Consider the following 18341-nt stretch of genomic DNA (forward strand, 5'->3'; position numbering starts at 1 on the left):
TTGGGCCATCATGGCTCGTCCCTTGTTAGCACTCCATTCTCCCCTACTGGGGGATGTCTTTTAAAAGCACATTGTGCAAGTTTGCCATCTATTGACAAACAATTTGTGTTAAGGCCCTAACAATTTGTGTTTTGCGATAACTGCAGCCTGATTTATTACACATCGAGACAAGGGTTACTACGAATTCCAATATAAAACAAAATGAACAAAAATCAAAATGATTTATTGCATCATTGAAAGAGCTCCCCAGTTTCCCATTGTCACTCTGTTGTGTCTGTGACAGCTCACGGAGACTTCTTTCCCTTCGATGGGCCGGGGGGTACTCTGGCTCATGCCTATGGTCCTGGGGAAGGAATCGGAGGGGACGCTCACTTTGACGATGACGAAACCTGGTCAGCTGGTTCCAAGGTATTTTGTTTTATGATAGTAACCCTTTTTTTCTCAATGCAATTTAATTTGTTGCAGATTATTTTGTTGTTGTTTTTATTTTGCCTTTACAGCCACATTGGGATAGACTCTCAAAGCTATTTACTATGAAAACTACCCTGAAAGAAAAAAAAAATGCAAACTTTTTTTTTTTTAAATTCATTTCAGGATTCAACCTTTACCTTGTCGCAGCGCATGAGTTTGGTCATGCTCTGGGATTAAGTCATTCGCGATACAAAGAATCTCTGATGTACCCAACGTATAGAAAACGCAGCACAGCAGGAAATATCCTCTCCAGTGAAGATGTTGCTAAAATACAAGCTCTGTACGGTAGGAATGCAAGATAAATAAGCTGCGATCTCAAATAACTAGCCAGTTATAACAGTATTTAGCCCGTTTTCAGTTATTGAAATCACAGGTTTTTGTTCGACTGACTTCATGTCATGTACAATGTAAAAAATAGGAAACTTATAAACAGACTGCTGAATAAAAAACCCTTCTATCAGGAACTAAATAAATAATGAAATCATATTTGGTTTTGCTTTTATTTGCATTAAGTGCAAGTATTTTATTATGAAATGTTTGGCAACTCTTTGTTTTGTCTAGAACTACCCTGCATTTACATTGTAGTAACACATTTATGGTTGTGCAGTTAGAATGCAGCAGCACGTTTAATTGCAAAATTAAACATTTTGGCTGTTGCTAGTTTTTTTTGTTATTTGTTTTTTGTTAGTGTATTTATAGCATAATTAATATGTAATAACACATGCAATTACATACACTAGGACCTAGAAGAAATCTACTATACGATTTCTCAGGATATGGCAGGACATCATTATTTTATCCCTGGAGGCTGAAATTTGATGTTCCACAAACGAGGAAGGAAAAATGTGACCCTGATCTGTCTTTTGATGCCGTGACTATGTAACCCCCATGCTTCCTGTTTCCAAATATGGGTATCAGTGAGTCTGTTTCTTTAACACGACCCCCCTTCTGTGCCCGCAATAAACACGTGCACAGTCAGTTGCCTGCATGTTAATTTCCAATGTGCAAACGAGTGCTAGAGCTACCGTCCTAGGAATACATCTGAAATTTCTATATGCTGTATCTTCACTGTCCTGCATTGCTATTATATTTTATTAATAGGTAAGCGATTTCTCCTTACTTTTGATTTTTTTTTATTGATTAAAAATAGCAGGATTTGCTGTAATAAAGCTTTAAGTAAAACTTTAAATAAATAAATAAGTAGTGTGGCCGCCATGTGGATGATTCTGTTCAATACAGCTTTGCAAATAAATATTTGAAGCGGCTATATTCTAATACTTATAAAAGAATAATATATATTTTTTATATTTGAGTGATTTCTGTTATTTACAGAGGCAGTTGTGTTTCCCATTTTACTCGGTAAATAGAAAAAAAAGGAGAATATTGTTTATACATTCGTCCGCCATTTTGACTGAACTGCAGTTAAATATAGTTCAAAACTTGAACGGTTTATAATATGTGTTTAAGATGTTCCAAATATATATTTGTCATTTATATAGTACATTTGTATTGTATGGTTACTAAAAAAATAAATAAATACACTTTAAATAAGTTTCCTTTTAATTAATGCACCACGTGTGTATTGTGTTTTACACAGTCAGTTGCCTGCATGTTAATTTCCAATGTGCAAACGAGTGCTAGAGCTACCGTCCTAGGAATACATCTGAAATTTCTATATGCTGTATCTTCACTGTCCTGCATTGCTATTATATTTTATTAATAGTTCGTGGAGACCGGAGATTACGAAGAGTGGAGGACTCGATCCATTGCATCTACCGAGACGGCTTGTATTGCAGCGGGACTGACAGTTCAGCAGAAGGACTTGTTTTTTTTATATTTTTAAGTCCTCCGGAGGTACTTTAGTCGTTGTGCACAACTGATAGAAACATTTTGTTTTATTCTATATTTTTTATTTCCAATGTTTGTTTGTTTTTTTTTACTGTGAACAATATTGTAACAATTTTAATTGCTACATATATATTACTTTTATAAACATTTTATTTTCATAAAGCATATTTGTTGTTGCTGAGTGATTCTTTATAATAAAGTAACCTGGTATAAATATATTAAGGCAACTGTATAACGTAAAGTACATTTTCTTAAGAAGGGTATACGCAGCATTAGAGAGAGATCTCCAGAATTCACATATATTTTCCCTGAACTTAATTCTCAATGTGACTCATTGTAATAGTGGGTTACATAAGTAGAAAAATTTGGCGCCCAAAACGCGGGGCTGCGCCCCTTCTAGTAATCATTCATGTTTAAATTACTCAGCAACAATTAAAATTTGTTTTGAAATATATATGCAATAAGTTTAATTTCTATAAGTAATGGAATTGTGCAAGCAGTATGAGTTTTGCGCTGATAGGTCCATACTTTTAGGTCATGTAGATCAAAGAGTCACCTATGCTGACATTAAGAATGCATTCAGTCCAGTTGGTGTTGTTACTAAAGTTCAGCGTTTAGTTGGACAAGTATCTGAAAGTGTACTTTGTGAGTTTGAGGAAGGTTTGTCTGTGTTTCTGTTAGATGATGAGCATGTTAGTCATGACTTCAGCAGTCGCTGGACAGTACAGCCTGTTTTATCAGATCAAGTTAGATTTAGCAACACTAGCACCAATGTAATGTCCACAGCTATGTTACTGGATGCCATTTTGTTAGATGTGACTGATACTTTTCAGGAGCAGTTGGCAGAAATAGCTATCAAACATGGCACTGATGCTAAAGAATTAGAAAAGAGGGCATCCAAGCTGCTGTCTGATAAACTTAGTGGAAGCTATAAAGACTCTGAAGGGGTTAGTCCCTTGCCCAAGGTGTCTTTTGATTTCTCAAATGCTTTCACTCCTAAGCAGACATTCTCAGAACATTTTGAAACCTTTTCTTCACCCTCTCAACAGCCAAATGTGTACAGCAACCAGTCCACACCTATCTCTATTCCTAGTGATGTACAGAAAGTTGTAGTAGAGCATGTAGTGAAAACTGCGAGTGAAGGTGCATTTCTTAACAATGTCCGTTACAAGCTCAAGTGTTTTTCGGGCACTGCCAGTAAGCCAAGTAGTGAAGCAGACTATGAAACATGGCGCATTCAGATTCGCCAGGTAATTAAAGATGTTGATCTCACTGCTAATGCAAAAAGACGCAAGTTACTGGAAAGTCTTTTACCCCCAGCTTTGAATGTTGCCCTATATGCAGGAGAAGACGCAACTGCTGAGCAGTACTTTGAAGAGCTAGAGAAGGCTTATGGCAGTGTAGCAAGTGGCGAGGAGCTGTTTATACAGTTTATTGAGACACATCAAAATGCAACTGAAAAAGCATCAGATTATCTTCGTAGACTCCATGCTGTCCTGCAACGAGTAATGGAAAGGGATGGTTTAGTTGGAACACAACCTGATAAGCAACTGTTGAAGCAATTTATCAGGGGTTGTTGGGATGATACGTTAATAGACCGTTTGCACTTGAAGGACTTTCTGAGTGACATTTCTGAGCAGTGCTTATCATACTCAAAGGTTTTATTTGAGGTACGGGCTTTTGAGGAGGAGAAAGAGTCAAAAGAGACCAGAAAGAAGCGTCATCTTGGTGCAACACAGCCCAAGGTTTCTGCCAAGTCTGTTGGTGTTGGTGATAATATTAGTACTGTATCCCATACAGTTCCCGGTTCAACCAGCAGAGAAGAAGAGCTTGCCCAAAGGGTCCTACAGCTAGAAAAGGATTGGAAAAAAGCAAAGGTATCCTCAAGTACACATGGTGTGTCAAATGCTAGTGGAGCCCCAGATACTGCAAGTAATAGGAGCAGCTCTGCTGAATTAAGAGAAAGGTCAGAAACCACAGTTAAGAAGGGACCCAATAGGATGGGGGCATTCTGCTATAATTGTGGCAAAGATGGACACACAATGGAAAAGTGCTCTAATCCAGTGAATGCAGTGCTGGTTCAGCAAAAGCTCAGGAATAGATGCGAGAACAGGGCTGCACAGCGCAGAGAAGCTTATACTCCATTGCATCCTTTAAACTAGATGGGTGTCTCTATAAGGGACAGATAGAGGCACTGAATTCATGTACACCCAGTCCCAAAACAACTCAAAAGCACAATATACCCAGTTTTCATAAAAGTTTACAGGGCGTACCTCCTGGTCTTGTTGGTGAGTCGTGTCACACTGTTGCTTTTCTTGATGGTGTTCGTTGCCTCTGTTTAGTAGACACTGGATCACAGGTAACTTGCCTATCTGAGTCATTTTACCGTCAGTATTTGTCACATCTCAAGTTAAGCTCGATACAAGACTTACTCTGTGTTGTTGGTGCGGGAGGTAGTACTGTTCCTTATCTAGGATTCATAGAAGTTAATGTGCAATTTCCTGAAGATGTTTGTGGCACAGAAAACAGCTTTTATGTGTTAGTTCTTGTTTGCCCTGACAATCAATGTAATACTACTGTACCTCTCTTAGTGGGAACAAATGTACTCAGGCATCTCATGCGTGAGTGTGAGGAGAAGGCTGGTGCGCAATACTTGAAGAGGCTGGCTATCCGCTGCGACTGGGCTGCTGCCTATACCAATACAATTGGTGAAGCCAATGCAAAAGCAAAAACTACCAAAGTGAGATTAGCCAGTAAAACACCTGTTACGGTTCCCAAGAACGAGTCTAAAGAGCTGAAATGTATGCTGAGTAAGAATATCTATAGCAAAGGATGCAATATACTTATAGAAGCATCTGAAGGACGTCCCATTGCAGGAGGATTACTGGTTTACAATCAGCTGCTAGAAGGAGACCCTCAAAATCGTACCAAGATTGGAGTCATGGTCAAAAATGCCTCTGATCATGACATCACCTTACAACCCAGAAGTGTTGTTGCTGCAGGGGAAACAGTGGAGTGGATAAGGGCATTAGATGTCTCCAAATTAAATCTGATGGAGTCCAGATGTTCTAGTGCTACTGCAGTATTGAGGGAGGGAGAAAAGTTCGGTCCCAGTAATACAACAAGGCTGGAGTTGGATTTTGATAACTCACCAGTTTCTGAAGATTTCAAGAAATATATTACTACTAGGATAGAAAAAGAAGTAGGCAGTGCATTCTCCCTCCATGATCTCGACATAGGACATGCTCCTGGGATAACACACAAAATAGTGCTCACAGACAACACTCCATTCAAAGAGCGCACCCGTCGTGTCTCTCCAGCTGATTTTGAAGACCTGAGAAGTCACCTTCATGAGTTGCTGACTACTGGGATTATTGAAGAGTCTGACAGCCCCTATGCATCTCCAGTTGTCTTGGTTAGAAAGAAAAACGGATCCCTACGAATGGTTGTGGACTACAGAAGACTGAATCGTCTAACCAGGCGGGATGCATACCCACTTCCTAGAATAGAGGAGACTTTTGCTCTTCTTTCAGGCTCAAAATGGTTCTCAGTACTAGATCTAAAAAGCGGATATTATCAAATTGAAGTAGAAGAGTCTGACCGTGCCAAGACTGCATTCACAACGCCATTTGGTAATTGGCAATTCAAAATGATGCCTCAAGGTTTAACCAATGCCCCAGCTACATTTCAGAGAACAATGGAGCGGGTGATGTCAGGAGTTAATCTACAGGAAGTGGTTGCTTTCCTGGATGACCTAATTATATTTTCAGACACTCTTGAACAACACGAGGAACGTCTAATGAAGGTCCTGCATCGCATTGCTCAGTATGGCTTGAAGCTCTCTCCTTCAAAATGTAAATTCTTCCAGAATTCGGTGGCATATCTGGGACACAAGATTTCGGAAGAGGGAATCTGCCCTGACCCCCAGAAAATTTCAGCTATAATAGATTGGCCGACGCCCAAGAACATCAGAGAGGTTAGGTCTTTTCTCGGCTTCGCAGGGTATTACAGACGTTTTGTGGAAAAGTATGCAAACATTGCCAGGCCATTAAATGATTTGTTGGTGGGCGAAGCTTCAAACAGAAAGAAAGGGGCATCTTGGCGAATAAAAGCAAGACAGTCTCTGGGTGATCGATGGACAGCAGATTGTCAAAGGGCATTTGAATGCATCAAAGAGAAGCTCACTACATCGCCAGTGTTAGGATTTGCAGACTGGAAACTCCATTATATCTTACACACAGATGCCAGTATCACAGGCCTGGGAGCAGCACTCTACCAGGTCCAGGATGGTAAAATGAGAGTTATCTCATATGCTAGTCGAGGACTTAGCAAAAGTGAACGAAACTACCCTGTTCACAAATTGGAATTTTTAGCTTTGAAATGGTCAATAAGTGAAAAGTTTCATGACTATTTATATGGGACAGAATTCAAAGTAGTGACAGATAATAATCCTCTGACATATGTTCTCACAACTGCAAAATTGGATGCTGCAGGACATAGGTGGTTGTCAGCCCTGTCTATCTATAACTTTGACATAAGCTACAGATCTGGAAAAACTAATATGGATGCAGATGGCTTATCCCGAAGGCCAAATGGACCTGCTGCAGATGATGATGACTCCCTGAAGCAAGTGGAGAGAATTGCTAAAATGCTGTCCAGGACCAGACAAGACCCTGATTTTGACACCCTGGAGTCAGATGTGTGTAAGGCTGCTTTCCTGAGGCATAAAGTAGTAGTACTTGCACAGGAAGTTGAATCAGAAGAGCCTGGTGAGCAAGAGAATCCAGAGATAGAAGTGAGCGGGAACAAACCTAGCGCTGTAGAAGCTTTACCTAGTGGAGAGGGTGCCATTCCAGATGATTTTGAATTTCCAGAACCATGGCCAGGGCAACCATTACTCCCTGGATTAACTTTAGAAAACTGGAAAGTTCTTCAAAACAGAGATGTTAATCTGTCCAGAGTCATTCAGTTGTTGGGGAAAGGCAGAAAGCTTGAAGAAAAATTCAGAAAGTCAGAGACCCCTGAAGTAAGATTACTTTTAAAAGAGTGGCCTAAACTTCTCCTTAAAGAGGGTGTTCTACATCGGCGGGTGATGAGGAATGAAGAACTATACGATCAGTTGGTGATTCCACAAAGTCACCAGGCTAGAGCTTTGGAAGGAGTACATGATGAAACTGGACATCTTGGCTATGAGAGGACTCTGGATTTGGCTAGAGCACGCTTCTATTGGCCAAGGATGACCCGGGATGTGGAACAGAAATGCAAGACTTGTGAGAGGTGCTTACGCAGAAAAGCAAGGGCAGAGAAGGCTGCAAAAATGGTCAATATAAATGTTTATGCTCCCATGGAGCTTGTCTGCATTGATTTTTTATCATTAGAACCTGATTCCAAAGATATTCGGAACATACTAGTTATAACCGATCACTTCACAAAATATGCGCAAGCATATCCAACTAAAGACCAGACTGCCAAGACTGTAGCCAATCTGTTGTGGGAGAATGTAATTTGCCACTACGGGTTTCCCAAGAGAGTTCATAGCGATCAAGGTGCAAATTTTCAGTCTGAACTCATTTCAGAGCTCTGTAAAATTTGTGGCACTAAATCTAGAACTACACCTTACCATCCTAGAGGAAATCCAGTTGAAAGATTTAACAGAACCCTCCTTGACATGCTGGGTACCCTCTCTGAGAAGAAGAAAGATAACTGGAGGAAGTATGTTCGCCCTCTCGTTCATGCATATAACTGCACTCGTAACGACACTACTGGAGAGTCTCCGTTCTTCCTCATGTTTGGTAGGCAGCCAAGATTGCCTATAGATTTGTGCTTTGGCATCAGTCCTGTTGGACATGACCATAAGACTCATCAGCAATATGTGAAGGAACTTCGTCAGAGGCTAAAATATGCCTACGAGCGAGCCACTAAGGAAGCAGAGAAAAGACAGCTGGCCAATAAACAGAGATGGGACAAGAAGGTCATAGCATCATCCTTGGAGGAAGGAGATCGAGTCCTGGTTAGGAATGTAAATTTGCGTAGGAAGCACAAAATAGCTGACCGCTGGGAACACGCTGTTTACATTGTCGTACGGCAGGCTAGAGAAGAGCTGCCAGTCTATGTGATTAGACCAGAGAAAGATGATGGACCTGAGAGAACATTGCACAGAGACATGTTGCGTCCTTGTGGATTCATATCGGCTGAAGAGGGAGTTGATGATGGCACAGTACCTGAGAAGGCAAGACGTACGAGGACGAGGCAGACTGCAGGGACCTTGGATGAAACTAGAAATTCTGATGAGGATGATACAGATCAATCGGTAATTCCTTCTGAAGAAGAACAGAATATTGCTGGTTCTGGATTGAATCCAGAAGCTCCTGAGTTCTGTACTTACCTGCCAATGACTGATGAAGATCCTCCACTCCATTCTTCTTTGCATGAAGACGACGTGACGGGACCAGTAACTGAGGTTACTATTGAAAGAGAAATAACCGAGGAAGTCTCAGAATCAGCACTGGGTGAACTTCAACAAAGTTCCAAAACTGAGCCTAGGGAGACCATAGATCCCCAAGTGTTAAGACGATCAGAAAGAGAGAGGAAACTGCCATCTAAGTTCAAAGATTTTGAAGTAACTTCTCAAAAGATAACTTCTGACAAGAAACACGATTACAATAGAGCTGTTTCACAAATTGTTTCCTGTGTACAACAGCAAAACAAAATGATATTGGAACAGTTGCATAAACAGACCGAGCTATTGATTCAGGCTTTGATTTCGCATTAGCATATAGAAGATGATTAAATAAATATATGGATATTTTCTGTGGGTGTTACTATCGAGGACGATAGCTTTTAGGGAGGGAGAATGTAGCCCCCATGCTTCCTGTTTCCAAATATGGGTATCAGTGAGTCTGTTTCTTTAACACGACCCCCCTTCTGTGCCCGCAATAAACACGTGCACAGTCAGTTGCCTGCATGTTAATTTCCAATGTGCAAACGAGTGCTAGAGCTACCGTCCTAGGAATACATCTGAAATTTCTATATGCTGTATCTTCACTGTCCTGCATTGCTATTATATTTTATTAATAGGTAAGCGATTTCTCCTTACTTTTGATTTTTTTTTATTGATTAAAAATAGCAGGATTTGCTGTAATAAAGCTTTAAGTAAAACTTTAAATAAATAAATAAGTAGTGTGGCCGCCATGTGGATGATTCTGTTCAATACAGCTTTGCAAATAAATATTTGAAGCGGCTATATTCTAATACTTATAAAAGAATAATATATATTTTTTATATTTGAGTGATTTCTGTTATTTACAGAGGCAGTTGTGTTTCCCATTTTACTCGGTAAATAGAAAAAAAAGGAGAATATTGTTTATACATTCGTCCGCCATTTTGACTGAACTGCAGTTAAATATAGTTCAAAACTTGAACGGTTTATAATATGTGTTTAAGATGTTCCAAATATATATTTGTCATTTATATAGTACATTTGTATTGTATGGTTACTAAAAAAATAAATAAATACACTTTAAATAAGTTTCCTTTTAATTAATGCACCACGTGTGTATTGTGTTTTACACAGTCAGTTGCCTGCATGTTAATTTCCAATGTGCAAACGAGTGCTAGAGCTACCGTCCTAGGAATACATCTGAAATTTCTATATGCTGTATCTTCACTGTCCTGCATTGCTATTATATTTTATTAATAGTTCGTGGAGACCGGAGATTACGAAGAGTGGAGGACTCGATCCATTGCATCTACCGAGACGGCTTGTATTGCAGCGGGACTGACAGTTCAGCAGAAGGACTTGTTTTTTTTATATTTTTAAGTCCTCCGGAGGTACTTTAGTCGTTGTGCACAACTGATAGAAACATTTTGTTTTATTCTATATTTTTTATTTCCAATGTTTGTTTGTTTTTTTTTACTGTGAACAATATTGTAACAATTTTAATTGCTACATATATATTACTTTTATAAACATTTTATTTTCATAAAGCATATTTGTTGTTGCTGAGTGATTCTTTATAATAAAGTAACCTGGTATAAATATATTAAGGCAACTGTATAACGTAAAGTACATTTTCTTAAGAAGGGTATACGCAGCATTAGAGAGAGATCTCCAGAATTCACATATATTTTCCCTGAACTTAATTCTCAATGTGACTCATTGTAATAGTGGGTTACAACTACACTGGGGCGGGATGTACTACTTTTGAAAGACAGGTAAAAAACAAAAAAGCAACTCTTAAATGTTTGTTGCGACTGCTTATTTTATTCAGAGATTCTGATGCTTCTTCCTGCTATTAAGGCACTTGCAAAGGACTTTGTTTTCATTGCTTCAGGGCACACTGTGCTTTCATTCACGCAGTGTATTGTGCAACACAGTTACTGACAATAGCTGTCTGCTTGCGGGGGTGCACAATAGTTATCAGTCAGTGCTTTTACAAAGACACAATAACACACACATACAAAAAATCAGCATTCTCCGGCAGGAACAATAGTTAAAATGTACTGTACATTTTATTAAGTGGGGGTAAAATAAATTCAAGGAAAAATTATTTCCTTATTCACTCAAATAGTCACTAATCTATGATTAACTACACAGTGGAACATGGCAACAGCTCTATTACAAGCAATATTCATATCTACGTTCAACTTGAATTTTTTTTTGTTTGTTAACCCTTTGTCGACTGCACAATATGCATGCACAGAGCAGACGGAATGGGGTGCAAATGCACCCCACATACTGTACTGAACATAAACAGGGTTTGCAATCTGGTATCAAAATAACAGTACATTTGATCAGGATAGCACAGGATTTTCAAAGATTTTTTATATATGTTCATTTTAAACATGCAGGATGTATTTGCACCCCTTTTGCTGCTGACAAAGAATTAATACATTTTGATATATTTGTATGTATGTATGTATGTATGTATGTATGTATGTATGTATGTATTATTATTATTATTATTATTATTATTATTATTATTATTATTATTATTATTATTATTATTATTATTATTATTATTTTAGGTACCTATGGATTAGACACGGACAGCTTCCTGATATAAAAGAAGGACCCATCAATAACTTCATGCCAAGAATGTATTCAGACATCGATGCTGCATACTCACTACCCAGGAGAAAGTTTGCTTATCTTTTTAAAGGTAAGTGAACCTATGTGTCTGTTCAGCTGAAGTAAATGCACCATCCAGTCTCTAAGTTAAAGCACTAAAGTGATGTTTCTGTGTGTTCCATTAGGATCTAAGTATTGGACTGTCAAAGGTCCTGAAATGAAAGGGGGCCCCAAGTCCATCTACAAACTGGGATTCCCACATCAAGTGAAGCAAATAGACGCTGCTGTTCATATAAATGAAACAGGGAATACTTTATTCTTCATCAAAGACTTGTACTGGAGGTAAGTGCAGTTCAGAGCACATTATTTATAAATCATGTATGAAAAGTCAGGCAGTGTCAGTTAGGGATGTGTAGGAATTTCAGTACATCTTACCCTGTGTGTAGATGTCATCCCACACATTGCTTCATGTTTAATAGTAGTTATTGAGTATGATCATTTCTGTGATTTATAGTAAGTTAATGCTTCATGTTAACACAGCATATTAACTTATAGTACAAAACAGTTCACCCTGAAGCCTGGAACACAGTAACTGTTCTTTAGTTTAGTGTGACATGGGGTGTGCACAAAGCCAAAACCTGCTGTCTAAATCCGATCAATATAGAGCTTTAACCCATTGCTGAGTCCGTGTTTGAGGGCACACTTCAGCCAGTTTTATAACTGGATGATCGATGTCCACCTTGGAGAAAGAGTAAGCCCTGAACTATTAAATTCATTTGAAAATACCTTTTATGTTGATGTTGGTGGAACATGCAGTGGCAGCAAACACAGCATCGTAATATAAATTATTTGCATGTTTTTTAAAGTTACAATGAAACTGCCAGAGCCATGGAGGAGTTTTATCCCCGAAACATCACTGATGACTTTCCAGGGATAAGCACCAAAATAGATGCGGCTGTGGAGAAAAATGGCAAGTGTCGATTTTGTTTTGCTATCTGAGCAGTTGCTACATCTGATATTTAACATATTACAAGTTTGCTGCACTTGAATAAGTGTGCGAGTGCACTAACTCTCTCAAGAGTCATTCACTGTTCCACTTCACACACCTGGATTACACTGTGTAACAGACTGTTTTGTGAAACGCAGCAGAGTATCTTTATTATTTGAAATGTTTTCTCAGCACTTACCGTGGAAAAACCAAAACATGCTTCAAAAATAAAATGCTTCTGTTTCTGTTCTTTTCTTTCACATTAAAATAAGACATACTGTTGTCTTCTCTAGGATTCCTTTATTTCTTCTCTGGATCAGAAGTGTACAAGTATGACTACAAGCAGAAGAAAGTGTCTGGAACTGAGAAGGCAAATACTTGGCTGGGATGCTGAGAGAAGCTTTTTATAGGGCTTTCAGATTGTACATTAAGAATTGTATAGCTGTACACTAGACATCAGGTACAAATACAATATATTTGCTGCTTTTAGAGAGTTACATCTGTATGTTTTTGTTTTTTTTTTACCTATACTAGAATCCATACCTTCACTTCCAGCAGTCTGCTGAGCTTTCATATATCACTGTCTATCTAAATAATTCCAGGAGTTTAATTGTGTTTATTCCTTAAGAAATGCAGACAATATTAAATATTTTAAAATACCAACCATGAGAAGTGTATTGGCAGGAAATCTTTGGTTTTTGCTGCCCCTCTGACAGAACTCAGGTCCACAGTGTCACTTTCTCATGATAAGAGATTGCACAGAACTCAGATCCACAGTGTCACTTTCTCATGGTAAGAGATTGCACAGAACTCAGACCCACAGTGTCACTTTCTCATGGTAAGAGATTGCACAGAACTCAGATCCACAGTGTCACTTTCTCATGGTAAGAGATTGCACAGAATTCAGATCCACAGTGTCACTTTCTCATGGTAAGAGATGTAAGAGATTGCACAGAACTCAGATCCACAGTGTCACTTTCTCATGGTAAGAGATTGCACAGAACTCAGATCCACAGTGTCACTTTCTCATGGTAAGAGATGTAAGACATTGCACAGAACTCAGATCCACAGTGTCACTTTCTCATGGTAAGAGATTGCACAGAACTCAGATCCACAGTGTCACTTTCTCATGGTAAGAAATTACTGTTTGATCATTTGAAGCAGCCTTGCGATTGCATGTGATGTGAAATGAATACAATGACACATGTATTGTGAAGCTGTGTGCATGCTGTATGTTACTATAACTGGCTCCTGCCTGCCTCCATCCTGCGACTCCTTTGTAAACAAGCTGATTGGAGCTCATATGACTTTTCCAGCAAATACATTTTAAAATAAATAAATAAATTGATAAAGAATGACCCACACTCTCCACTAAAAAAAACAATCCGAAGCACAGTTTATTATTTAATTTTTGATTAAAAAAATATTTTATATCCACCCGGATTGTGCAGACACGTTTCAGCAAACTGCCTTCCTCAGTATAAGGAATCTCAGAACACAGCATCACATATATGGTTTCCACTTCATTAACAATTAACAGTTAAGAGATCAGTTCACCTGTATCCAGTGATTTAAAACACATGGTGTACATTGCAAAACACTCAATATGAAAACAGGATACAAAAACAAGAAATAATTAAACAATTAAAAACAATTAGCATCAATTCAAAAAAGTATCACTTCAAAAAAAGTGTCAGTTCAAAAAAGAATAAATTCAAAAAAGTTACATGAAGCTGGGGTGTCAGAGAACATGCTACTGGAGGGCTTCCACTGTGATAACCTTATCCAACCTCCAATCTGTGTGAATGGAAACACAGTTATTACTTCATCAAGGCACAGCACCAGAGCTTGTTCTCCTAATCCGCGTGTGTGTAGCCACCGGTGTAGCACTATCCCGGAATACAGTCGATGCTGATTTTAGGGTTGATGTCAGCTCAAAGCCCACATGAATCATCTGCTAAGAATCCTGCCGACATGCTCATCTCTATAAAGCCAAAGGGGGAATCACATTATTGAACCTAGATATTATCTTCAAGTATTGCTCATCCTTGTTAGACAGGTCTTCCAGTCCTGGGTTTGTCAATTACACATGATGTTTCTCTGTACTTGTTGATTATGCTACCTTGAAAATCGAGTGTTGCAAGCTATTTCACTCAATGTTTTTCCTTATGCAAGTCAAGGTTGTTATAACAGTAGAAAACACTAGTGGAGGTACCTGTGAGACGTGAACATCCCTTTTTATTACAGCATTGTAAATGTTTATATAATGGTACTTGCTTTCTCAGTGTGGCACCAGAAAGGATGCCTCAATATTCACTGTTCTATTAAAATCTGACCTCCAAATGTTTATCAGCATTTTAAGATGAATTGTAAAAAATATAGTCCTTTCTGTAAATAGGAATAAAACATTTGCACCTTTCATATGTTTTTCTTTTAATATTCTGACATTTAATTTAACAATAAATAGCTATTATGAAATACCTTGAAACCACAGCTTATTGCAGTGTTTAGTTAAGAAATAAAAAATAAATAAAAGAAAAACATTTCAGAAAGTGGCATTTGAAACAAACAGCCTGTGAGCCAAAAGACATGTGCTTTATCCAGTTAGCTGCGATGGGAGAATGAAGATAGTTACGCGTTTTATGATGCTAAGTGTAACAGGCAGTGTTGTATGATGCACTGCTGTTGTGGATTCTGCTATATGTTGGTATGAGGTTCAGAGGTGTATATTCTAGTCACTAATACAGACCAGCCTGGCTCATTTGCATGGTGGTTAAGAGGTTTGCATGCAGTGTACATGTCAGCGGTTCACACCCAGACTCCACACTCTCACTGTACACATGCAGCAGCCGTGTGAGGTACTGGTGCTGTCCTGCTGTATTCAGTGTGAAGAGGGCACACAGCATAAAGCAAAGCCACTTCTTCTATTCGCTTGATTGCATCTTTCCAAAGGTATGAACTAAATAACCTGACAGCAGCTATTTAATTTTCTTTCAAGGTCAAGGTGGAGTCCAGCAGGATGAATCTGTGATGAAATTAGACTCAAACAAAGAACCACTTCATATAGATATAACAGAAACAATACTTGTTTTGGTAAGGAAGCGAAAGATCAATGGTAACAAAAACTCATTTACAATAATAGCGAACGCTGGTATTTTCATTACTTCCTGCTTACCCAATGACAGTCGTGCTCACAGGAGGTAATCATGAACTGTAATTTATTTGTTATCATCACATAGGTTACTTATCTTACATAAAATGTGCACGGTTCCAAATTCAAAGTTACCATGTCTTCTTACAGTATATAAAACTCATTCACAACTCATTAAGTTGTAATATTTGAAGCCACTCCCTCCCTACGACCGTATCTCCTCCCCCTCACTCCACGCAGAGAACATAGCAGTTGAGTTGGAGCAGGAGGGAGTGGGAGAGGGAGCAGGGGAGAAGTTTGAAGGGCTAGGTGGAGGCAACGTTATTAGGAAGCTACTAAAGTAGCCAGGAAAGGGTTACATGTAAATGGTGTGTCTGCCTAAAAAAAATCAACCTGCCTAGAGCTATGCATGACCTATCCTGGAGATTTCACAATAAATAAGAGACTTTGTATCTTCTGAGTGTCTATCTGCTTCTTAGTGGTCTACATACGCCTTTACTTCCAAACACAATCCTTACAACAAGGTGTAAGAAAGCAAAGCGAAAGCATGGTAAATCTTGAATGTAGTAATGACCATACTGTATAGATATGGTAATGTATGGCATAGCATAACCATTGGAAAAGTATGTAAAATTACCATGCAAATGTACTGTAGTAAACTGCTATAAGGGTATAAATATGCAAGAAAAGTCCATTTTTTCAGTGATTCATTTCTTACAGATTAGCTGATATCTTATGGTATATTATTTTAGATGAGATGACACATAACATCAGGTTTAAACAACATCTAATATTACAGTATTCTCTTTCAACATTTTTTTCCCCTTTCATAATTAGTCTCTCCTTTAGCCGACTCACAGTCTGCTTTTTTGTGTTCATGCCCAATAAAGACAAACCGTTTTGGAGGGCTGATAAGATCAGCCCATGTTTTTCTCCAGCCTTGGCGATGGGCACCGGCTGGTTTCTAATGTGCCCACGCTAACTGCCAATGAGTGTTAACTGTCAGCAATGAGGACAGTCTGCTTTAATTCCATCTTGTGAATTGTGCTTCAAAACATATGCCTTCTGCTCAGTTCCCAGTGTCACAGTGATTCATGAGAAAGCCTGTAATATGAAACTGTGACAGGGGAGTGTCACGACCCAAGCTGTTACCAGCAGGAGTGAGACTCAGAGACAGGGAGCTGCAGTTACAGCACACATTTATTTACAGATAAAACAGGAACAAATAAAGAGGGTACAGGGACCAAAACAGAAGTCATACACAAAACCCTTTACCTTTACCTTTGAATACAATTTGAAAGAATAATAGACTTGTTTTTGCTTTTTTATGTTATTTATGAAAATCAGTAGTTTTGGTTAGGTAAAGTTAACAATATAGCTGCAACACAACCACATAAATAATAATAAAAAAACGTGCAATGAATATTACTACCACACATTTGTGAATAGATAATTGTGAAGCTACAATACAATGTGAATTTGAAGTTCTTGTGATAAAAAAAGTCAGGTTAGTTGCTATTTGCGAGGCGCAGATAGAATGAGTATGTGGGAGCTGGTTGTTTTTTATATTTGACTCACCAGCTGAATATTTATCATTGTGTGTGTGGGGTTGTCTGTGTGTGTGTGTGTGTACAGGGGGGATCTTCATTTTGACCTTGAAAATCTATTTAAAAAAGAGACAAAAACATCAACAAAACTAAGTGACAGCTTTTTGCGGATGCCTGTTTTTCAGATTTCACGGAAATAGTGATAAGAACAGTGTACAGTTTTTCAAACACAAACTGCCAAGTAGATATCAACAGTGTAGGAAGTCATTTCCAAGGTACAGCTTGCATCCAGTATTAACCCTACAGCTAAATTAAATCACCCAAAGTGTACGTGTTTGTGGTTTTGTTGTCTTTAATATGTATTAAAGGCTTATTGTAGAAGCGATGAATCAGCGTTTGACGTCAGTGGCTGATACATTTGTCTGCTTGAAATAGAGTAGTTTCGTATTAGGTTAACTCCAGCATTGATGCATTTTGCTTGGGGCTGTATAACTAATCTTCTAGTTTTAGGGTGTTCAGTTCTCACAATATGACCTTTGTGTTCATTCTAGAATGGAGACTTGGTCCATCCGTAAGGACTCTGTAAGGAAGTCTGAGTACTGCAGCAGAAACCTGAAGTAATAGTTAACCAGCCAGTCTGCTCTGAATCCTCCAGTATGTTGTAATGAGAGATTGCAGGCAGTGGTTTCAGTGATTGATGGGACTGGAAACTGAAATGTTAGAATGAAATGAAGCTCTTTTGCCTACATCCCCAATACAATACTATTGCCTGTGCATAAACAAGGCATCCTTAAAAATAGCTACCCTTTTAAGTTGAATGCAGTGTAGCATGAATGATAAAAACATATATATCAAAGTGTTCTGATGCACAGTGAAAGCATGGTAAAGCACAGGTAATCATAATGAATCACAAAGCATTAGTAAAACATGGTACATTTCTAAGCATCCGCTTGGGAAAAGCATGGGGAACTCCAATATTACTGGGTAAATTCAACATGGAAAACTGCACAGAAATATATGAAACAACATAAGTGTATCCAAGTAAAAAATACAAGGATACCTTTTTTCTTTTTTTTTTTTTTTTAATTATAAGCAACCAAAACTATAATTCAATATCCCATGATATTTAAACATTACCTTAAGGGATGCATGAGTCTAAACTGAATCACAGCCTGGGTTTGCAAGTCCACCAAATCGCACCCTTGGTTCTTGAGGATGTTGATGACCAACCAATAACCCTCCATGATGCTAGAAGGTCAGGTGCTT

At 38.5% G+C, this 18341-nt stretch overlaps 1 protein-coding gene across 3 annotated transcripts in view; it reads left to right on the top strand.

Moving 5' to 3' along the window:
* The window catches only part of LOC117407161 (matrix metalloproteinase-20-like), a 16770-nt gene extending 3730 nt beyond the window's left edge, over nucleotides 1-13040 (top strand). Inside the window, exons 4-11 of one of the 3 annotated variants that reach the window (XM_059030790.1) lie at nucleotides 284-400; nucleotides 595-756; nucleotides 1212-1345; nucleotides 10496-10533; nucleotides 11347-11480; nucleotides 11575-11731; nucleotides 12256-12359; nucleotides 12671-13040. In XM_059030790.1, coding sequence (XP_058886773.1) covers nucleotides 284-400; nucleotides 595-756; nucleotides 1212-1345; nucleotides 10496-10533; nucleotides 11347-11480; nucleotides 11575-11731; nucleotides 12256-12359; nucleotides 12671-12771 — 947 coding nt within the window. In that variant the 3' untranslated portion in view covers nucleotides 12772-13040. Of the gene's footprint in view, nucleotides 1-283; nucleotides 401-576; nucleotides 757-1211; nucleotides 10309-10495; nucleotides 10534-11346; nucleotides 11481-11574; nucleotides 11732-12255; nucleotides 12360-12670 lie in introns of those variants that run through there. The other 2 variants (XR_009329584.1, XM_059030789.1) reach the window with 2 other exon arrangements.
* The last annotated feature ends 5301 nt before the right edge of the window (nucleotides 13041-18341 follow it).

The sequence above is a fragment of the Acipenser ruthenus genome, chromosome 9 (genome assembly GCF_902713425.1).
Source record: "Acipenser ruthenus chromosome 9, fAciRut3.2 maternal haplotype, whole genome shotgun sequence".
Taxonomy (NCBI): Eukaryota; Metazoa; Chordata; class Actinopteri; order Acipenseriformes; family Acipenseridae; genus Acipenser; species Acipenser ruthenus.